We start from the raw sequence: 24,525 nt of genomic DNA on the forward strand, positions 1-24,525 counted from the left end.
GGACCTTTCCCACGCTCCTGTGCTGGTGAGGCCCAACATGTCAGCCGAAGTAGAGCAGTGACCCGTACAACATCCTGAGTGGCTATATACCGCTCAATCAAACTTATCAGCTGGTCCAGAGTGTCCAGGTCCCCTCGCCCCACCCAACGCTGCATGGCGGTCGGCAGAGCCCTCACCAGCGGATCGACCACCACACTCTCTACCATCTGCGCTGGGGTCAAAGTCTCAGACTAGAGCCATTCCTCCACCAACTTTAATAAGTCATGCGCCTGAGTCCTGGCAGGATGAGTCTCTGCAAAGGACCACTGGTACACACTCTGATCGCCCCTTACCTTAGGGGGTCTCTTCTTGACTCTGCTGATCGCCCCTCACCTTAGCGGCCCCCTCTTTATATCGCTGATCGCCCCTCACCTTAGGGGCCTCCTCTTTACACCGCTGACGCTCCGGTTGCTGCTGCAGCACCTCTTGCTGCTGCTGCTGGAACGGCAGCGCCTCTTGCTGCTGGTCCCATAGCTCCTACTGCTGCCGCTGGAACTGCAGCTCCTCTTGCTGCTGCCACTGAAATTGCAGTCTCTCTTGCTGAAGCTACTGCCACTGAAACTGCAGTGCCTCTTGCTGCAGCTGCTGCTACTGCAACTGCAGCGCCTCTTGCTGCTGCTGCATGAGGACTATGTGCTTCAGAAGCTCCTCCATTTTTCCAGCAGGCTTGAGCTGTAGCCATGCCAGCTTGCTCACAGATATGCAGCATGCTTTGGGGTATGCCTCAGTTCACACTGCCCCGCATTCTCCAGCCATATGTAGAGCCGCAGTAGCACACTTATGCAGTGATGAGGCAGTGATCCAGCAAAGTTCAAAACAAAAGTCTCTTTAATGTTTAACTCACAGCACTTCACAGTACACGATATCCTCCGGATCTCAGCCGGGAACCATATCCTCCAGATTACAGCCAGTAAATACACCAGTTCACCTCCGAGACCAGTTACCGTGAGCGACTGCACCGCTGTGTAAGCTGTGGGTGCCAGACCTCTCAGCTCCCTTGGCTGTTTGGCTCCAGTTGCCTGTGTTGCCTCACACAGGTGCAGCTGTGCAGAGCCGACACTCTGCTCTCTAGCAAACACCAAACTGAGTCTTGGCCTGACACACCCAAACCCTATACTGCAGGGTTTTTAACTGGAATATGTGGCCTTCAGCCACATGGAAAACCCGGCCAGGAATGAAACGAACTGCACGACTATCATCCTGTAGTTTGTTTCAAAATACAAAAGCCCAGCAGGTTTTCTTAAATCCATCCTGGACAAATAGCTTGTCCAGGACTAACATTTACTTTTTATTTTGCATTTCAATCACAGCTACGCCTGTGACTACAATAAACTCCCATGGCCTCAATACGCCTCTGTGCACATCCAGGGGGAACACACAGCGATCCCTACCTGTGATACTGGTCACTGCCTCACAAGGGATAATAAACACAGGGATGTCATAGTCCTGGAAATAAAACACACAATTATGTCACAGTACAGAGATAATACACACAGTGATGTCACAGTAAAAAGACAATGTACACAGTGATGTCACAGTACATGGCTAATACATACAGTGAAGTCCCAGTACAGAGCCGATACACGCAGTAATTTCATAGTACAGGGCTATTACAGTGATGTCACAATGCAGGGATAATACATAGTGATGTCACAGTACTGGGCTAATATATACTGTGTTGGCACAGTACTGAACTGATTCGCTCAGTTGTTTCACAGTACACAGTGCTAAATGTGAAAAAAGTGATAATACACAGTAATTTTATTGCTGTTAATGTTCAGCTCTTGACATGTTAACATGTTAAACCAGTTACAACCCATTAACCAGCTTTACACACAGGCATGTACCAGGCAGCTTTATTTGACACAAGCACTGTCTAACTTACAAGGAATGCCAGCACCCTCTAGTGGTAGAATTTGATTGTATGTTTGCTTAATGGTATATGTCCTGATTCTATCAGATTCAGACAGGTTGCCAGGATTGATTTAGCGAAGAGTTACAGAGCTCTGTGTGTACTTTGTGGAAGAAAATGATGAATTCATCAACAGTCAAATCAGTTTACAATAACCAATATAGAATTACAGGGGATTTAACTTTTGACACTGCTAATGTAAGGATTGGAATTAAAAATTTCCTTTACATCATGCTTGGTCTCATTCTATCAGTTACAGACAAATATGTTACACATAGCTTTGGTTTAAAGCAGGGGTGCACCACAATTTTTGGTTCAAGGGCAACATTGCCATAATGAACCAATCCTAAGGGCCACAATTTTTTTTTTAAAGGGGTACTTACATGAAAGACCACCAGTGCATTAATACATTACCGGAACCAAATTTTAAGTACTGGAGAAGGATTTAGAAAGTTTCTGCATAACTTACTGTAAATTACTCAACTTAAAATGAGTTTTTGTGAGCAGTAACTCGTGTGAGGCTGTGACCGGGGTCATATGCGAGAGTCACTATGCATACCTCCCAACCGTCCCGGATCCAGCGGGACTGTCCTGATTTTGACAGGCAGCCCCGCGATCCCGGGTGGGACATTAATTGTCCCGCACTGGTTGGGAGGTATGTGAATCACCCGGTCGGTCAGCTGAGAGCTCCCTGCACCTGGCCAGCACAGCAGCACATAATGGCTGCTCTGTGCACAGGACCTGTGATGAGGTCACAGGATGGGAGGAGTCAGGGGTCACATGATCGGATTCGGGAGGAGGACCTCCATGTACAGGACTTTGCTGGTTGCCATGGCGCCGGAGGAGGGTAAGGCAGCGTATGTGTGAGGTCAGGAGGGGTTTACAGGGTGGATGTAGCAGAGCCGTGTGTGTACGAGGTGTATGGAGCTGAGCCGTGTGTGTAAGGGGTGTACGGAGCCGTGTGTACGAGGTGTACGGAGCCGTGTGTACGAGGTGTACGGAGCGCAGCCGCGTGTGTACGAGGTGTACGGAGCCGTGTGCATGAGGTGTACGGAGCCGTGTGTACGAGGTGTACGGAGCGCAGCCGCGTGTGTACGAGGTGTACGGAGCCGTGTGCATGAGGTGTACGGAGCGCAGCCGCGTGTGTACGAGGTGTACGGAGCCGTGTGCATGAGGTGTACGGAGCGCAGCCACGTGTGTACGAGGTGTACGGAGCCGTGTGCATGAGGTGTACGGAGCCGTGTGCATGAGGTGTACGGAGCGCAGCCGCGTGTGTACGAGGTGTACGGAGCCGTGTGCATGAGGTGTACGGAGCGCAGCCGCGTGTGTACGAGGTGTACGGAGCCGTGTGCATGAGGTGTACGGAGCGCAGCCGCGTGTGTACGAGGTGTACGGAGCCGTGTGCATGAGGTGTACGGAGCGCAGCCGCGTGTGTACGAGGTGTACGGAGCCATGTGCATGAGGTGTACGGAGCGCAGCCGCGTGTGTACGAGGTGTACGGAGCCGTGTGCATGAGGTGTACGAGGTGTACAGAGCCGTGTGCATGAGGTGTACGGAGCGCAGCCGCGTGTGTACGAGGTGTACGGAGCCGTGTGCATGAGGTGTACGGAGCGCAGCCGCGTGTGTACGAGGTGTACGGAGCAGAGCAGCATGTGAAAGGTGTACGGAGCGGAGCCGTGTGTGTAAGGGGTGTACAGAGCACAGCCACATGTGTAGGAGGTGTACGGAGCACAGCCGCGTGTAGGAGGTGTACGGAGCACAGCCGCGTGTGTACGAGGTGTACGGAGCGCAGCCGCGTGTGTGCGAGGTGTACGGAGCGGAGCAGCGTGTGAAAGGTGTACGGAGCGGAGTCGTGTGTACGAGGTGTACGGAGCCATGTGTATGAGGTGTACGGAGCACAGCCGCGTGTGTACAAGGTGTACGGAGCGGAGCAGCATGTGAAAGGTGTACGGAGCGGAGTCGTGTGTAAGAGGTGTATGGAGCACAGCCGCGTGTGTACGAGGTGTGCGGAGCGGAGCAGCGTGTGAAAGGTGTACGGAGCGGAGTCGTGTGTAAGAGGTGTACGGAGCCATGTGTACGAGGTGTACAGAGCACAGCCGCGTGTGTACAAGGTGTACGGAGCAGAGCAGCATGTGAAAGGTGTACGGAGCGGAGTCGTGTGTACGAGGTGTACGGAGCACAGCCGCGTGTGTACGAGGTGTACGGAGCGGAGTCGTGTAAGAGGTGTTCGGATGAGAGCAGAGTGTGAAAGGTGTATGGAGTGGAGCCACGTGTGTACGAGGTGTGCGGAGCAGAGCCACTTGTGTGCAAGGTATACGGAGCGGAGCAGTGTGTGCAATGTGTATAGAGCGGAGCCGTGTGTGTACGAGATGTATGGAGAGGAGCCGTATGTGTATGAGGTGTACGCAGCGGAGCTGTGTGTGTGCAAGGTATACGGAGCGGAGTAGCTTCTGCAATGTGTATGGAGCGGAGCGGTGTGTGTATGAGGTGTACGTAGTGCCATGTGTACGAGATGTATGGAGCGGAGCCGTGTGTGTATGAGGTGTATGGAGCGGAGCTGAATGTGTACGAGGTGAACGGAACGGAGCCGTGTGTGTTTGAGATGTATGGAGTGGAGCCGTGTGTATGGAGCGGAGCCGTGTATGCAAAGTGTACGGAGCGCAGCCGCGTGTGTAGGAGTAGCTATGTGTGGCCATTATACGGTACGAAGTATCATGTGCGGCCAATATACAGTATGGAGCATCATGTGTGGCCATTATACAGTATGGAGCATCATGTGTGGCTATTATACAGTATGGAGCATCATGTGTGGCCGTTATACAGTAGCATCATGTGTGGCCGTTATACAGTATGGAGCATCATGTGTGGCTATTATACAGTATGGAGCATCATGTGTGGCTATTATACAGTATGGAGCATCATGTGTGGCCGTTATACAGTATGGAGCATCATGTGTGGCTGTTATACAGTATGGAGCATCATGTGGGGCCGTTATACAGTATTGAGCATCATGTGGGGTCATTATACAGTATTGAGCATCATGTGCGGCAGTTATACAGTATGGAGCATTATGTGTGGCCGTTATACAGTATTGAGCATCATGTGGGGTCGTTATACAGTATTGAGCATCATGTGTGGCCGTTATACAGTATTGAGCATCATGTGTGGCCATTATACAGTATGGAGCATTATGTGTGGCCGTTATACAGTATTGAGCATCATGTAGGGCCGTTATACACTATGGAGCATCATGTGTGGTGGCCGTTATACGAATTGAGCATCATGTGTGGCCATTATACAGTATGGAGCATCATGTGCAGTCATTATACAGTATGGAGCACTGTGTGGCCATTATACAGTATTGAGCATCATGTGTGGCCATTATACAGTATGGAGCATCATGTGCAGTCATTATACAGTATGGAGCACTGTGTGGCCATTATACAGTATGGAGCATCATATGTGGCCATTATACAGTATGGAGCACTGTGTGGCCATTATACAGTATTGAGCATCATGTGTGGCCATTATACAGTATGGAGCACTGTGTGGCCATATTTTTTTGTTTATAATTATTCTTTATGAACAGTGTGATCAGCAGTGCTAAATGGGTGTGGTTGAGACGTGGATATGGGTGTGACTAGTGAATGGGTGTGGTCAGAGGCGTGGCCTAAAATTTGCCGCGTTGCGCGCCGCTAACTTTGTCCCTCTTTCCCAGCTTCAAAAGTTGGGAGGTATGACTATGTGTCCCCCAGGATGCGCACACAAGCATATTGAGGCCATGGGAGTGTATTGCAGTCACATGCATAGCTGTGATTGCAATGCAGAATAAAAGTGAGTATTGGCTTTGGGCAAGCTATTTGTCCAAGGCAGATTTAAGAAAACCTGGTAGTGGAGCAGTCCGTTTCATTCCCCCGGCCAGGCCAGAGGCGTATCTAGGTGTTCTGGCACCTGGGGCAAGAATTCAGTTTGGCTCCCCAAGGACATATGTGATTTGCACACTCAGTCATGTACCCACAAGCTCCTCTCCCTAATGCTCTCAATGTTCAGTGAAAAACTGAGAGAAGCAGAAGAGAAGCTCGTTGTCACAGGACCATAAGTATGAAAATCACATGTGAGTGAAGTGTCCATGTGACGACTACTGGAACCTGCTGACCTGAATCCTGACATCGCAGGCTTCTGGATTCTCACAACTAATGCACTGCACACTTTTAGGATTCTTCCTTGCCGGTGGACAGTCATGTCAGCACAAGCATGTGATTTGTATACTTCTGGCCACATTCTGACTAGATGTGCCCGGCCTCGCTCAGTTCATTTTCATTGACTGAGGCCACACATGTCTAGACAGCACGTGACCACATGTATGTAAATCGCCAGTACGAGAGAATCCTGACAGCGTGCAGTGCGCACTGTGAGAACTCAGAAGTCTGCAGTCACAAAGAATGACTGCAGACACATCACAAACCTGGACAACCCCTTTAATGCTCCTAACATAAATAAAACATGAGAGTTAGTTAGTATCACAAATAACATTTACATCCAGGTACCTTATAGATGACGTAATCTCTGGAGTCCTTCTCCTTCTTTTCTTCATCTTGTCCAGACCCCATGATGATTTTTCTCATCCACAGCCGTCTCTGCAGACTTCCATCTTCTCCGCTCTTCTGCAGCAAATCTCCACATGATGCCCTTAAAGATACAAGTGTCATTATAATGCTCCTGAATAAAAAATTGCCCCTCATTATATTGTCTGCACAAAATATGACCCCCACATTGTCCCTCTTATGGTACATGCTCTTCAAACTGACCTCTCCTTTCCATACCGGCCCCCTCTTCACACTGTCCTCTCACACTGTGTCCCCCCTATAGGGCCCAGTATTTATACTGTACTCTCTCATCACACTCCTTCTCCTTGGTATACTGTCCCCTCCTGGCTGTGCCCTTACACTGTCCCCCATGCTACGCCCCCACTACTCAGTTTTTATTCTGTGCCCACTCACTTTTCTCCCCCCATACTGTCCTCAGATTTCTCCCCCAATGCAGTGTCCTCAGCTTTTTCCCCCCATGCAGTGTCCTCAGTTTTCTCCCTCATACAGTGTCCTCAGCTTTCTGCCCCATGCTGTCCTCAGCTTTCTGCCCCCATGCAGTGTCCTCAGCTTTCTGCCCCATACTGTCCTCAGCTTTCTGCCCCCATGCAGTGTCCTCAGCTTTCTGCCCCCATACTGTCCTCAGCTTTCTGCCCCCATGCAGTGTCCTCAGCTTTCTGCCCCCATACTGTCCTCAGCTTTCTCCCCCCATGCAGTGTCCTCCGCTTTCTGCCCCATGCTGTGTCCTCAGCTTTCTGCCCCATGCTGTCCTCAGCTTTCTGCCCCATGCTGTCCTCAGACTTCTATCCCCATGCTGTCCTCAGCTTTCTCCCCCCATGCTGTCCTCAGACTTTTGTCCCCATGCTGTCCTTAAATTCTTTGGTGTCTTCAGCTCCATTACCCCATCTGGAGCACTTACCACCAACCGCAACGCTATGTCTTGTTTTATCACCTATGAAGAGCCTGCGAGTGACATCAGCAGCATTCATGATCATATGACCTGATGATTACGCTGCTGGCGTTTCACTGAGCAGGAAGTGCCGGGGGCGGTCAGGACTTTGTTCAAGTGTACTCACGTCTGAAGACGCCACCCAGTACAAATCACCATGAACTGACGCGCAGCCCCTTCTGTGAGTCGGCTGTCAGTTTGACAGCCGGCTCAGAGAACAGCAGAATTTCAGTGTGGGGGCAGCAGAATGCCGCCGACGGGGAGCCTCCTCCTTGGATCGCGCATCAGGCTGCCCGATGGTGCCCCCTGTCGGCTGCGCCTGGGGCACATGCCCTGGCTGCCCCCCCTAGATACGCCGCTGCCCGGCCCGGGTTTGTCCATGTGGCCGACGGCCACAGTTTCTTTGGTAAAAATCCCTGCAGCAGAGGGTTGGGTGTGTCAGTGTGGAGTTTGCAGGGAGCAGAACAGACATCTCTGCAAAAGTTCAGTCTATGTGAGGAAGCACAGAGCCAAGCAGAGCAAACTTCTGGCACTCCGCAACATGATACGGCGGTGCAGTCGCCCTCAGCAACCGGACACGTTATGGACTGTCTTATTTCCCGGCTGCGATCCGGAGCATACCATGTGATGTGCACTGTGTGAGTTTAGACATTAAACATGTTTTGCTTTAAACTTTGCTGGGCCACTGCCTCATCACTGCACAGCGTGGGCACCACTGCGCTACACTTGTCATAATCTCAAATATCTAAGTTTGGACATTTAAGTTTTAACATAGCTATGAAACACATTATGGATTGCTACATGTGTACAATATCAGAACCACTGTCAGCATATAAGTGCAGCACCAGAATCACCATCAGTACATGAATGCAGCATCAGAACCACCATCATTACATGAATGCTGCGTCAGAACCACCATCAGCACATGAATGTTACCTTAGAAACACCATCCCTACATGAATGCTGAGCTAGAAACACTACCAGTACATGAATTCAGCACTAGAACCACCATCAATACATAAATTCCAATACGTTCCAAAGACATACTGATAGGTAATTTAGATTGTGAGCCCCAATGGGGATAGCAATGATAATGTGTGCAAACTGTAAAGCGCTGCGGAATATATTAGCGCTATATAAAAATAAAGATTATTATTTATGTATAAATGCAGCACCAGAAACACAGACAGAATATGAATGCAGTGAAAGAACCTCCATCAGTACATGAATGCAGCATCAAGCTTAGCACAGTGATCAACTGTAATGTCAGGTCAGCCCCATATACATTTGTACTGCATGAACCTACAATTCCCAGTATGTTCTTAACCCTGGGTCAGGAGCATCTCAGGCACTCCAGAGTTGATAATCTAATTATCGCAATTTCTGGGGTCTAAAAGTAAGTCAGTGACCTTCATAGGGATGTTTTATCAGAAATCAGATGGAAAAAAATCAATTTAATAACTATAAACGTAATGAAACAAAAAGTACCTGTGAGGCGATTTCTAAGAAGACCCACTTATTTATAAGAAAACCCTACTTATTTCTACTTAATATACAAACTTTGCATTATTCATCATAAACAAGCAAAATAAACAATTGTGATTAACAACCCCAAGAAAGTATGAACCTTCAAAAGTGAGAACCTTCAGACGCAATGAGCCTGAGAGCCCACGGAGGTCACACCTGCTCTCCGTAAAGACAGCAGTAAAACTGAGCAAGAGGTTTCAAGCAACACCTTGAGATAAGAAGGTACTGGGAGAGGCATGACCCCCTGCAGCCTTGGAGAGATGGGGGAAACAAAAATCATCTCTGATTAAAAAGTAATTCCCATCCCTTTGTATCCATGTAGCACAGACACCATTCTAAAATGTAATGCCCAGAACACATCTCTCCAAACCTCCCTCATCTCCTTCTTCAGCAGCACATTCCAACACAGTGCCTTTAAAAATGAAAGTATCATTATACTGCTCCAGAAATAAAATCTCTCATGCTCTGCCCTCAACAAATTACCCCTCATTGTGCTTACAAAATACTCCCATACACATACACCGCCCTTCTCCGAAATATGCCCACACACACTGCCCCTTTCCAAAATATCCCCACCCACATTGCTCTTCAAAATGTTCACCCACTCTGCCCATCTATATAATATCCCCCCACACTGCTTTTCTACAAAATATCTCCCCACACTGCTCCTCTGAATAATATCTCTTCCACATAATAACCCCCACACAACCGCTCTTCATAGTGTTCCTACACATACTGCCCCTTTCAATAGCTCACCCAAACTGCCCCTTTCCAAGTCCCTTGGTATACCATGCCCCTTTTGAAACTCCCCTAATTACCCCATAATGTCCCAAACTGCCCATACCTCAAATTTACCCATAATGTCCCTAATTGCTACATTATGTTCCCTCACAGTAACACAACACTTCCCTCCCCGGGCCCTCAGCTAAAATAATATGATATTTAATCTTCGAATTCTCCATGGAGCGCTTACCTGTGCCCGATGTCTCCTCTGCCTGTGCGGCCTCAGCAGCAGCGTAATGACATCAGCAGCATGCTCACCTCATCACACTGCTACATGCGTTCCTCTGCCGCAGTGTTCAAATGTATTGGCATCTGAAAGATGTTAGTACATCTGAATGTAGGAAAAAAAAGAGCTGGCACATCCCGGACGGCTTGGTGGGCTGTATTTTGCACAGACCTGGCCTAAGGCATTTGAAAAAACATACTTCTTATACACTTTACAGTGAGAAGACCTCACCCCTATTCCCAGAACACTGCACTGCTTTGACAAACCTTGATTTGACCTCATGGTGGACCAAATATCTTGTGATCACACGACTTAAAGAGAACCTGTCATTTGCTCAAAATGTGAGATAAATACCTCGTGAAAATCCCAGAGCTCCCATGAGTCTGCCGCTTTTTACCATTTTGGGCTGTGTTGCTCCATTGCTTTTATATATTCTCATTTATTTTGGAGCAGAAAATAAGAGAAATTTCTTTTTGTAGTTCAGAGTCTTCTCTGGAGCATCGGCTTATTCACCTTCCTCCCTCCCTTCCTCCCAGATGCTGCCAATCACAGCTTAGCTGCATCTGTGAATGGTAGGCTGCTAAATCAGATTCTGAACTGTGATTGGCAGAATCTGAGAGGGAGGGTTGAAAGCACATGCCCCCAGAGATGACTCTAAAGAAAAGCTCACTTGAACTACAAGTAGAGATTTCACATATTAAGCTCCTAAAAAAAAAATAGGTGTGAATATCAATGCAGTGATGAAGCACAAAATGGAAAAAAGTAGCAGAATCATGGGAGATCAAAGCTTCTTACAAGGTACTCCATATCTACAATATGTAGGGGAATCGGAGCTTTGTATTAGAAGAACTTTGCACTGACCACTATGTAGATGTATTAAAAAAATTGCCAGAATTTTATTCTATTCACATGTATTTTGCTCTTTCATTTTTAATGAATTGTCCTATTCTTCTTTACTCATCTTTGCTTCTCTAGCATTTGGAAAACAGAGCAGAGCAGTTAGCATGCATTATTGATATGGTTATCTGCTACAAATCATGGGTGGCAAAATCTTCAATAACATGATTGCAAAATTTGGCAATAACACTATTTCCTTGTCTTCTACTAATTCACTCGGCTGTCCACACGTTACTTATTATCTCCGCCATCTAACACCACTTAGTGACCTTTGGATAATAGTAAATTGTTGATAGGAAGTCATTTGTGAAAATACAAAGATCCATAAATCAATTACCAGGAGACAAACTGAATAACTTGAAGTGAGCAAGAGAGGAGATTGGTGACAAGACAAAGACATCAGAAGACCGACGAGCAAGAACCCAGCAGACTGCAGGACGAGAGCCGCTGAACTGCGCCGCACGGTAGATTTTATTTCATCTAAGTATTTTCCATGATTATCAGCAATATTTAAATATTGAAATCAAGGTCATCTATCTTTACAAACATAAAGCACTTTGATGAACCTCAATAAGGCTACTTTCACACATCAGGTTTTCGCAGTCAGGCTCAATCTGGCTAATTTTCAAAATCTCGGATCCGGCGAATGTTGCCGCCGGATCTGTTTTTTTTCCCATAGACTTGTATTAGTGCTGGATTGCGTTGTATGACCTTGTGTTTCGTCCGGTTTTCGCTGGATCCGGCAAATCTGCCGTTTCCGGTTTCTGGAAAAAATGTCCTGTCCATAGCAACGTTTCTTGTCTCCGGCGAAAAAGCCGGAAGCGCCGGATCCGGCGCTTCCGGCTGTTTGCTAGAATGGAAGCCTAAGGGAGCCGGAAGGTGCCAGATCCGGAAAATGACGGATTCCAGCGCCAGATTCCGTTTTCTTAAACTGAGCATGCTCCAAATTTTTTTTATCCAATTATCTGGATATGCTAGTCAGATCCATCAAAAAAACGGATCGGTCACATCAGTTTTTCACAATCTGCGCCGGATCCGGTTTTTACAACATTCGCCGGATTGTGCCTGATGCTAAAAACCTGATGTGTGAAAGTAGCCTAAGATATCTTGTATGATTTCAGCCCCATGTAAGTATCCATTCTTAAGGGAGTTTTCCGGTTTCAGAACTCTCTTCCAAGCCATGTTTGTTTTAACAAAAAAACAAACTGAAAAAACAAAACTTTACTTGCCCTCCCCAGGTCCAGCAATGAATTTCACTGCTGCTAACAAAAATCATAACAAACAGCCGCAACACATGCAGGGATTGACTAACAGCCATGAGACATGCAGCTGAACATAGTATTCGAGCACGGCAAAGTCACTCGGCTAGTACCCGAGCATGCTTGGACAATGCCTTATACCAGCACGTTTGCTGATCACTAATTAGGACCCAACAGCTACTGTTCCTTCTGGCACCTAGCAATTACATGATCACTGGGGTCTAATAAGGAAGCACTATAGCTCTATTGCAGTCTGTATTGAAGCGATCAAATGATAGCACCTTATCTGAGCACATTCGCTCATCATCACTAATAGCAACCAATAGCTCCACTTCCATTCTTATTAATGAAGATGCCAAATGGAAAAAGTGAAATTGGTATTGAAAAATAAAAGACAGATCCCTGGGAGGTAAAGGAAAGGAGAAAGTGGAAGCCACAATATTTGCTTTTCTTGTCCAGAACACACTTAAACCTGAAGAAGGGAGGGGAAGTAAGGGATGCCCACCTTACTCAGGGTTCATCACTGCTGCAGGAAAAGCAGATGGCGAAGATAAGTAAGGACTTGTGGCATAGGGCAGGCAAGGATGGGTGGCACAGGCTAGGCAAGGATGGGTGGCACAGGATAGGCAAGGATGGGTGGCACAGGATAGGCAAGGATCAGTGGCATTGGATAGGCAAGGATGGGTGGCATTGAATTAGCAAAGATGGGTTGCAGTGGATTGGCGAGAATGGGTGGCACAGGATAGGCAAGGGCAGGTGGCAAAGGAAGAGCAACATAGTTGGGCAGATTTACTAATAATGATAAGGTATAAGGACCATGCAATGAATATCTGGATGTTAATGGTAGCCCGATAGCTCAGTGTTTGTTGCTTTCAAGTGCTGGAATCCTGGGTTCAAATCTCATCAAAGACAAAATCTGCAAGGAGTTTATTTGTTCTCCCAGTTTTTGCGCGGGTTTCCTCCTGGTTCTCCAGTATCCATCCACATTCCAAAAACATACAGTTTGGGAATCTAGATTGTGAGCACCATTGGGGACAGCGATGATAATGTCTGTAAAGCGCTGCGGAATATGATAGTGCTGTATAAGTAATGCATAATTAATAAATACCATATAAACTCGTGTATAAGCCGAGTTTTTCATCACATTTTTGGCATCGGAGCAGCGGGTGTCAGGAGCCGGCGCACACATCATACTCTCCTACCTGCGCGCCCTCGGTGCTGGCACTGCATCTCGTTCCGGCCACCGGCGCCTGCTTGCAGCTCTTCCTGTGCTCAGCGGTCACGTGGTACGTGATAAAGAGGCATGCATACAGGGACAGAATGGGGGAGGCATTCATACCAGGACAGGGAAAGGGGAGGCATGCATACTGGGACTGAATGAGGGAGGCATGCAGACAGGGGCAGGGACTGGGAGGCATTCATACCAGGACAGGGAAGGGGGAGGCATGCATACAGGGACTGAACGGGGGAGACATGTATACAGGGACAGAATGGGGGAGACATTCATACCAGGACAGGGAAGGGGAGGCATGCATAGCAGGACAGGGATGAGGGGACAATATGGAGCGCTCCCGCCATGTAGGGCAATGGGGTAATCGGTACCGGGTCCTTCGGTTCTCAGTGGGGATGTCACAGTGGCTGACCCGGTCCGTGGCCCTAGGGGACGTCCGTTGAAAATGAGGGGAAAGGTCTTTAAAGGGGTAATGTTCGTGATGCCACCTATGGTATTCGGTCAGGGTGACTGACACTACTTAGAGGTCTGCTGGGGTGATGTTATGGCAGCTAGATGGTATACCTTCCCACAGATGATGTGTATCCCCAGGGCTTCCCAGAGTGTAAATGGTGGATGGTGGATGATGTAAGGCGCAGTGAATAACGAGAACACAAGGTTGCAGTCTCTTTACTTTTACTGAAGGCTTCAGCGTCCACAGTCCAGAGCACCAGATCACAGGGCAGGCAGAGTCCGGCTGGTCTGAAGGCAATTCCAGAGTCCCCTTATCGAGGTGGAATTCAATAGCCTTCCTCTAGCGCCTGAGTGTTGTAGTTCCACCCTGCTGAGCAACTCGGTGAGGTCCTCACAACTATTGTAGATGCAATGTCTCTTTCTCTCTGTCCCCCTGATGGATAGGATAGGACAAACCCGTATGACTGATAGCCTGAGGCTTTTTACAGGGACCCTACGACGCCCCAGCCCCCACAGGTTGCCACCGTGCTTCCTGGGTATAAGGTCGGGCAGCCAACGTGGAATTAACTGTCCTGCCAGTCTCTGAAGTAAAACATAGAGATCCTTACTCCCTCGGTATGCTGGCTACCGGCTTCTGCGCTTCAGAAGGAAGCAGCTTGCTCCTGGCTGATCTCCCTCTGATATTTCTCCCCTGTGCTCTGCTTTCCGGCACATTCTCTGAAATATGTTCGCTTAGTGACTTCCTTCAGGAGCTGCAGCACTTCAGGCTCCAGGACTCCGTCCTGTCCTTCTGTCTTCCTGACAGGAACTGCACTCTGAACTCCTTTTCCCTCCAGATCAGGATCTTATAAAGGGGAGTTCACCTTAAACAGGCTTAGAGCTCCCCCTTCTGGTCTGGAGTGTGAACATGTTGCATGCATTGTGTTACCTGATGAGAAGATCTCCTTTATTGCCTTCAGATGTAACATCACTCCCTTTGGTGGAAGAATAACATTACTGCAACGACCAGGACTCTGGGGCGCTGCAAATGCATACCCAGCTTTCTGTGGCAAAAGTAGGTGTCACGGCTTATACTTGGGTCGGCTTATACTCGAGTATGTACGGTAAATAATGGGCCCTATTAATGATGTGATTGACAAGGACTGAAGTAGACCCAGTTTAAAGAAAACTAAGCAGGAAATATATAAAATCTTAATCACGGTTTACCCAAATATCATCCTTCATATAATGAAAGCGATATCATTTTCCAGCCGTGTTCATACTTCAGTTTTAATATTCAGATTGTGTGTTCAGTTTGGAGGAACAGACAACTGGAATAAGGTAAAATATTAACCCTTTGTATATCTGATACAAATGGAAGCAGACTGTCCATATTCTGCATTGTGTCATCTTTTAGAACAGAAGAAATATTTCTGCATGCTGCGATTTTCCTTCCATTGTAAAAATGGACAGAACAGAACCCAGATGAACCTCATAAAATGAACGGGGTCCCACTGCTACTATGTGTTTTAATAACGCAACCGATCTTTTTTGATACTCCATTTGTCTGTTCTGCTTGAAAAACTTTCTTATTGTTTGTAAGATCTTGGCTTGCTGTTCAATAGAATCTTTCATCATTCACACCCATTTGAAAGAAAAATCCATCCTGGTCACACAATGGATTCATAGCACATGGGTACCACGTTGTGGGTGATATACTTTCAGCTTGCCCAGATGCAATGTCGTAAGGCGTTTTACAGAATTAATTGTAAATTGATTGCTCATTGCATTCAGTCACTCGGTTGTACAGAAACTACGAGGCCATATTGTCTGGGCAATTGACAATTTCTAATAATAAAGATAAAAGTCACTGTGACTTTCACGAAGCGGCTGCACTGTCCCTGCATCTCAGATGTGCATAAGACCCTACCCTATTAAGACACACAAGTCCATCATATGACCAGAACATTAGAGATCTTTAAAGATGTGAGGAATTGATAGAGAAAGCCACTCCACTTAGCAGTTCCCAATGAACTCTTTAATTTTCACCCTTATACAGGCATCAAGCATTCGCTGCCCAAGGCCCCTGGGTTGCTTTGATTGAGCAGTTGCTGGCCGAAGAAGCAAGTTGACAGTAAAATAGCGAAGGACCTGGGTCAGTGACAGTAAGACAGAGGATAGGGGGGTAGGAATGTAGTTAGGAGAATAGTCAGGATCAAGTCTAGGGGAAAGACAGTGAAGTAACCAAAGTCCAAAGTGAATTCCAGCAAATTACAGAAAAGCACATAAAGGGTGATTAGGCGTAGAAAAAAAAAGGTGCAAAAGCTGGGTCAGAATTCTAGGAATCACTCCAATAATGCATAACAGGAGCCGAGGTATACAATTCAATAACAAACAATGGCAGAATGACAGCAGTGGATTAAAAAGTAAAGTAGCATGTCCTCAACAGACACTGCGTCCGCACTGACAATTGGCCCAGTGACGGACTGCAGCCAGCGGACAGTCAACAAGGCCAAAAATACATATATCAAAGCAATGACCAAGTGGCAGGGTACTTATCACACCATCCAGCAGGAGGAGACATATTAGGGGCTTAGCAGTGAATATGTCGACCAATGGAAGAGAATCACTCCACCAGCATATGGAGAAAGAACTGGGCGATGAGCGAGCCACCTAGCGATGATACCATTGCTTCCTCCCTTGCTGTCACCGCCATTGAGACAGCCAGAGAGTCGGCACCTGACAGAAGGAGCTGGAACAAGATCAGCTGAAAGTGGACTAACCCTTTAAATTACACATGCTCTAGACACTAGCAGCTCTTTTAGAAGGTTATCCATTATGAAAAGGGTAAAACAATGTTCGTTTCCTAAGGTTTGAGTATTTGTAGCAAATTTTTCTGCTGCAAAAAAAACAGCATGAGCAGGAAAAATTCTACATAAAGAATGCACAATTTTTACATGCATTTTTTTGTCCCATTCAATGGGAATGGGTAAAAAACACTGCAAAATTGCTGAAAGAATGCCGCAGACTAGAAAAAACGCTTAATTCTAGATTCTCAGCCCGATTATACATACATTACTGTATGCACTGTCAAACAATGTGGTCTTGTTGACTGGAGCAAGGACCATATGGCTATAGAGTAGACTGACATATGATACGTACTGACATAGAGACACCAGCCAGCCATCCAGTACATTATACCAACATCAAGTGACAGACGATCTGTGCAGTTTTGCCTTTGACATGAAGAAACACCTCCGTCCTCGCCCTGGGCTGCGATATTCTGCGAGCTACGAAACATGTGAAAATTAGATGTGACAATATTGAAACAAATGTCAGGAGAAATATGCGTCGTTCTCCCAGAAAATTGTATTATTGAACAAAATCTGTATAGAAAAAAAAGTCAAAATGCAATTTGAAAGGTTTTCTTTTTAATATTTATATTACAGAATGTGAGCTTTAGTTATGTTCTTGTCGTTTCTGACACACTTATTGGAGTCAAAGCCTGAAATGGATTAAAAAAAAGCAGGGGAACAATATAAAGAAACATTTAAAACATCTCCTGTCTTCTGCATGCATTTCTGTGTTTGGCTGTAAAATAAAAAAAAAGCCAAAAAAAACCATCAAGAGTCATGTTTCCAGTATAATACCATTGTCATAAATTAAGTTATGCAGTCATAATAACATATGTTCACCATGTTTTTTTTCTGCTCTTTTTACATAACCAAGAATGTGCTCAGGCTCAGTTCTCTTTGATATACAACAAGGGGACATACTGTATATGCAATATACATCCTTTCACATGTACCGTAACTATAAAAATGGTTTATTACATGACCAATAATCAATCATGAATTCATACGTCATTCTAGTGCTAATTACAATGAACTGGATGAAAATTCCGGGACTGATAACGTTGGCAGTAGCCTCGCTGGGAATTGGAATATTGATTGGACATTTTTCAATTATTCCTCCACAACTTTCATGGCTGAAGAAAATGAGCAAAGATGGAGATCCTGTATACAGCCAACAACTTCATCAAGAGATCCAGGCTGAGGAAATTCGCAAAAACTTACAGTAAGTCTAAATATTTGTAACAAACTGGACCATTAATATTATTAATTTGTGCTCAGTAAAGAGTGGGTTGAATTCTCCCAACAGGAGCACTCCCTATTGTGCATTTAATTATATTAAATCAGAATTCTTTACCAGCTTTCCCTAAAATCAGAGAAGATCTCAGTTTCTTGCTCCCCCCAACACCATCCCCAACCACTTGAAGACTTGTCATAATAAAGGAATCTGTATACAGAAGATCACATTTACTGATAGCATTGCCTTCAAACGGTGGTTTCCTCAAAGGCATGTCTTTCCCTGGTTGCATTTTTGGGTTCCAAGTGACTCAGATCCCATTTATGGCATCCACAGAATTTTATAATCTCTTACTATACTCCTTTGTGTCTCCAGGGTAGGACATGCTTCCAAGGTCTGCTGCGAATTTCTCCAGGAGGAGACACAGAGGCACACAGGGTTTTATTGCTCTCAGGTTCCATGAGAATAAAAACTTCTTGCTGCAATATACGTCATATTGATGGTATACTGACATGATGCAATCATGCTGCATTTTTTGAAGCAATTTTCTGGAATCTCTTTATAATTGCCACTTTTTTTGCTGTGATTCTGTAAGATCACGGCACAAATGATGTCATTTTAAATGGTTCTAAATATTACGGCAAAAAAACACAAAGCAAAATCTTCCTCTTAGTGATGAGCGAGTGTGCTCGTTGCTCGAAATTTCCGAGCATGCTCGGCTGGTCTCCCAAGTATTTTGGGCGTGCTCGGAAATTATGCTTGAGTCACCGCAGCTGCATGATTTGCATCTGTTAGACAACCTGAACGCATGCTGGGACTGCTTGTTAGGAAATCCCCACATGTATTCAGGCTGTCTAGCAGCCGCAAATCATGCACCTGCGGTGGGACACAAGCATAATCTACAAGCACACCCAAGATACTCGGAGAAGACCCGAGCATGCTCGGAAATCTCGAGTAACGATCACACTCGCTCATCACTACTTCCTGTGAGCATAATCTAAACGAAAGGGAAATACAAGTCACATAGCATAAACAATAGTCTTGTAGAATTCTTTGCGCCACTATTACACGACAATGTTTTGGTCGATGGATTACTTCAGTATTTGTGAAAATAGTAAAAATAGAACTATATTAATCTCCTGGTTTTGGCTTACAATTACTTTCGCAAAACACTGATCAAAATCCTGAATCGTGCAATTGGCTGCACACAGGTAAAATATTCTACTTTGATTAGATTACGACACATCTTCCGGTTTCTTAAGGTACCGTCACATTAAGCGACGCTGCAGCGATATAGACAACGAGCCGATCGCTGCAGCGTCGCTGTTTAGGTCGCTAGGAGACGTCAAACACCGGCAACAGCTGAACGATGCAGGAGCGATCCAGTGACGTACTTATCGTTCTCGCTGGTTGTTCCCTCCATGAAAAACCATTGCAGGCATCGTTGCTTTTGCTGTCAAACATGACGAATCATACTGACCTGACGACCAAATAAAGTTCCGGACTTCTAGCTACGACCAGCGATGTCACAGCAGGATCCTGATCGCTACGAGATCGCTATCCAGGACGCTGCAACGTCACGGATCGCTGTCGTTCTCGTTGGAAAGTTGTTCAGTGTGAAGGTACCTTTAAGCATTTATTTGTAGACTTGATTTCAACATTTTCTTTCAGTTCTCTTCCAATATTTGATGCCATTGTTACTGTTGTTTATATTTTGAAATATCAGTTGATTTTTTCACCGGAGAGATGTTATGTGATGAGATGCGATATGATTACTCAATTTCTAATTGTGAAGGACTTGGCAAATATTTATAGAAACATTTAGGTCTACAGTATATGACCGCGTATGGCAATATGGGTTTCTTTCTTTGACACATACCCCATTCATCGACCAGAACCTATAAAAACATACACCCTCCTGAAATAAAAACATTATTCAACGATTCTTTGATTAATATTGGCCACAGCGGCCAGTTTATTAACAAACAATAACATATAACAAATGCATATCAATAATTTGATATAAACTCTACATGAGGGGAGGGTTCTTGGAGCTAAAAAAAATCTGGCTTATATTTGGCAATAACCAACAAACTTCAACCACCATGTTACCCTCAGCCGTAAACCACCAGCTCGAGGGCACCAAACAACCCATTCAGGGAAGACTAACCACCAAAAAGCTCCCAGGGTAATACCCCGACCAGAGCCCATAGCCAGATCAACCCCACCTCATTTAAACTGTCCCGAATTTCCTCAAAATTCCTTCCCCGACGAATCAGCGTCAACTTCAAGAACCCCGCCAACCACGAACAGCCCTGACCACCTCAGGCTCGTGAGTGCCCCAACAACGCCAATGCTCTCTCAACACTTTCCTGTATTGCGAGTGCCCACAAATCAATCCATATGTCACTCAAATGCAACCCATCGTCCCTCCAAAAATTGCCAACTCCGGATTCCAATTCGAAGTGTCTCACACTTATGCCACCATTTCTAGACACAAAACTCAACATGGCCCTATTCAACTTAATCCTCGCCCTATTAATTCTCTTAAACGATCTTGCCATTCTCCACGTCTTTCTGGGAACAATATCTGACCAAACTGTCAACATTTCTGGAAATGACGTCCACGTTAAAAAATTAAAGCGAATAATCCTAATCAATTCTCTGACTGGCTTAGTTACTACATTGTTACCGCCCAAGTGCGTGACCCAAATAACAGGAGCTCTACCTGCAGCGCCCCAGAGATCTGGTTGTTGCAGTATGACACTCTGCCGCTAAGGGGATTGATGGTACGTCTGATGGCACTGAAGGAATTCTCTGACCAGGTATCACCAGCACACATTACACTTCACACTCCGGCCACTAGGAGGAGAAAAAGGCTTTATTTATTTGGCCACTCCTCACACTGTTAAAACTAGGGGTTGGGTAGAAAGTTAGTCAGAAGCTGACTGGGTTGGATTCAGGCAATATCCCGTGGCAGGGGGTGCTGCAGGGAGAAGACACAGGGGGGTCCCTGTCGGGCATCGGAACCTGGCAGGTACCTAGCGAACAGAGCAGAACATTACAGAACCGCGCCTGCACTACCTTGCGGCGGTATCCTAAGAAAGAGACACAAAGCAAAGGGTATCGTGGAACAGTGAGAAACGAGATCAAGCACAAAGGAGAGCCAGTAGGAGTCGTGCCGTGAGACCGAGGCAACATCCTACTGAGGCGCGTAGTCAGTGGCCGGAACACCGCGGAAGTAACTGACTCTAGGCCTTACTTCGAACTCCACAGGACAGTTAATTATAGGTTGGCTGTCTACCTTAAATTTCCTACGAAGACATAGAGGGCAACGCGTGGAGAGGGGCGTCTCTAGGGTCCCGGAAGAGCTCCGAGCCTTCCCGTCATACGGGTGCGTCCTAGCCATAACATATCTGGGGGATGAGAAACTAGTAACATTTGGAACAAGAGAGAGAGAATTAGAAAGAACGAACGAACGAGAACAGAAGTTGTGAGGACTATTCCGAATGCTCAGCAGGGTAGCACTACAACACACAGGCGCTAGTGGTAGGCACGGATTTCCACCTACAAAGGGAACTCTGGATGTGCCCATCGGACCGGCCGGTCTCAGAAAGCCCTGTTAATCGTGCTCTGGATTGCAGATCCTGAAGTCTTCAGTAAAGAGGAAAAGAGACTGCAACCTTGTGTCCTCGTTATTGTCTGCACCTCACACCATCGCCATCTACATGACTGGGAAGCCCTGGGGACATACTTCACCTGTGGGAAGGTATACCATCTACCTGCCATTCCATCACCCCAGCGGACCCCAAGCAGCGTCGGTCATCCTGACCGAACACCACAGGTGGCGTCACGAAACCTTGACAGACTCCTATCACCCTTTATTGGATGCCCCTTAGCAGGGTCACGGACCGGGTCCAGCCACCGTGACATTCCCAGAACTGAGCCAGCAGAGGACCGCTACCAAGTAACCCATGGCCCTGTATCTGGGGGCGCTCCATACCCAAACGAGAAGCTCTCGAAAATTCACTTAAAACCCTGCCCCAAACCATGATTCTAAAACCCAGCCAACGAATGACAACCTGATCCCTACCGAAGCCTAATTGCCTACCGTCGGGCCTCACATCTGCCCGTATGGCCTTCCAATGCACAAACGAATGTCCGATGTTCCCTGCTTAGAAAGGGGAGCGACCTGAAAAGACACAAAAACCATTTACTTGAAAAACAACGACAATAACTGCCCCCCATCTCCCCTCAATAGTACTAACACACATAAGTTAAATAATGGTCAGAGCACCATCTACCAACCTGCCGAATTGCCTCGGCCCCTAAACCCCTCATATGTGCCTCTGACGCAGCCCCGATCCTAAAAGAATGAGAACCGTACATATCCGGTGGCAATCCCAACTCTTGTAACCCTTTTTCAAAATGGCAATAAATTGGAATCGGAACAGAAATGCTCCACCTGCATGACACAGCAATGGACCCACCCTTCGTGCTGACAAGTTGCAGTACAAATCCAGTCATCTATGTGGGCACATCAGGGCCCCTTCCACCTTACCAAACACTACACGCTTACCTTTTCCCAACTGATCAGTTTTTGACCATCGTATCCAAAAACTAATGCCCCTTGCTTGGATTTCAACATCTTCTGACATCAGATCCCCGGCGCTAACTCTGTTGTGCGACAAGAATGCACCAATTCGCAAAGCTCCGAAAAACGCCAAAGAAAACACCAACCTGAACAATGCAACTTCAAAAGTCGAAACACAAATCTCTTCCCACACACCACCTAACCGTTCAAGCATGTTGAATGAAATCGGTCTGCGCCTATCAGAACTTTTATTACCCCTTCGCAAACCCTTTAAAGCCTGTCTAAACCAAAAAACATTTTGTGACATCAATAGAACCCTCCAACTTGAAACCAAAAGCCATACCCGCCACAAATTTATTAACTTTTGAAACCAACCATTATCAGCTGCACACCCCACGAACCGTAACAAAGCTTGTACCGTATCCACATCAGACTCAAACGCTCCTAACTGCAACAGCCAAGTTTTCCAAACACTCCACAATTCCTCGTAAGACGCCCAGGTCTGGCGCGTAACGGACTCACAAATAAGTCGTCCTGCTCTTCCATAACCACTTGCCACAAGCGCGAAGGGCATTCCTCTCCCAATGCCTCCGCTTCTGGTGACAACTCCCGGAACCTTTTCCACTGAAAACGAGATAAAGAATCCGCTATAGAGTTTTTAACACTCGGCACATGCACCGCTGAAATCCAAGCATTCAATTCAAGGCACCTTAAAACCAACTCCCGCACCAACTTAATCACCAGGGGAGATGACGCCGACAAACTATTAATTACTGACACCACGCTCATATTATCGCAATGAAAATGAACTTTCTGTTTAACAAACAATTTGCCCCAAATGAAAACAGATACTACAATCGGAAACAACTCCAATAACGCTAAATTTTTTGTCAGACCCCTTCGATGCCACTCCTCTGGCCATCTTCCTACACTCCATCTCCCTTTACAATAGGCTCCATAACCAGCCCCGCCGGCTGCATCAGTGTAGATTTCACAGTCAAAATTACTCAAAACCTCATGCTGAATCAACGACCGTCTGTTATATTGTTCCAAAAAATCGCTGCCACGCCTTTAAATCCTCCATGTGCTCCCTTTTTAAACGGACAAAATGGTACGCTGCACGCACTCCCGCTGTCGCTCCAGCCAGCCTTCGGCAAATAAATTCTGCCCATTGGTGTGATTCTTCACGCAAAATTTAAACGACCTAGTAACGACTGCAACTCCTTCAACGTCAGTTTATGCAGCTTTCTAACCCTATTCACTTCCTGTTTCAATAACAACAATTTATCGTCCAGTAACCGACATTCCATCCTCTCTGAATCAATCAAAATTCCAAGGAAGCTTAAAACTGTGCCAGGGCCTTCCGTCTACTCTTGTGCTAAAGGCACGCCAAAAAGCACCGCCACTAGGGTTGAGCGAAATGGATCGGTCATTTTCATAAGTCGCCGACTTTTGGCAAAGTCGGGTTTCATGAAACCCGATCCGAACCCTGTGTAGGATCGCGAAAAGCGCCATTTCTTAGCCAATGTAGGTGGACGCAGAGTGTGGGCAGCGTGATGACATAGGTCTCAGTCCCCACCATCTTAGAGAAGGGCATTGCAGTGATTGGCTTGCTTTCTGCAGCGTCACAGGGGCTATAAAGGGGCGTTCCCGCCGACCGCCATCTTACTGCTGCCGATCTGAGTATAGGGAGAGGTTGCTGCCGCTTCGTCAGAAGCAGGGATAGCGTTAGGCAGGGTACATTAACCACCAAACCGCTTGTGCAGTAGCGATTTCCACTGTCCAACACCACCTTTTGTTTGCAGGGACAGTGGAGGCTAAATTTTTTTTTCCTCAGCGCTGTAGCTCATTGGGCTGCCCTAGAAGGCTCCCTGATAGCTGCATTGCTGTTTGTACGCCGCTGTGCAAACCAACTGCTTTTTTCAAAGCACAAATCCTGTTGCTCCTTCCTTTCTGCACAGCTATCTTGTTTGTTTGTCCACACTTTTGACTTTTTTGTGC

At 46.5% G+C, this 24,525-nt stretch overlaps 1 protein-coding gene across 1 annotated transcript in view; it reads left to right on the forward strand.

Annotated features, from left to right (window-relative positions):
- The first annotated feature begins 11,300 nt into the window (after nt 1-11,300).
- Nucleotides 11,301-24,525, forward strand: part of LOC138643106 (putative N-acetylated-alpha-linked acidic dipeptidase) — a 234,570-nt gene continuing 221,345 nt past the window's right edge. Inside the window, exons 1-2 of the mRNA XM_069731859.1 lie at nt 11,301-11,383; nt 17,714-17,918. Coding sequence (XP_069587960.1) covers nt 17,725-17,918 — 194 coding nt within the window. The 5' untranslated portion in view covers nt 11,301-11,383; nt 17,714-17,724. The remainder of the gene's footprint in view (nt 11,384-17,713; nt 17,919-24,525) is intronic.

This window comes from Ranitomeya imitator, chromosome 1, assembly GCF_032444005.1.
Source record: "Ranitomeya imitator isolate aRanImi1 chromosome 1, aRanImi1.pri, whole genome shotgun sequence".
Lineage (NCBI taxonomy): Eukaryota > Metazoa > Chordata > Amphibia > Anura > Dendrobatidae > Ranitomeya > Ranitomeya imitator.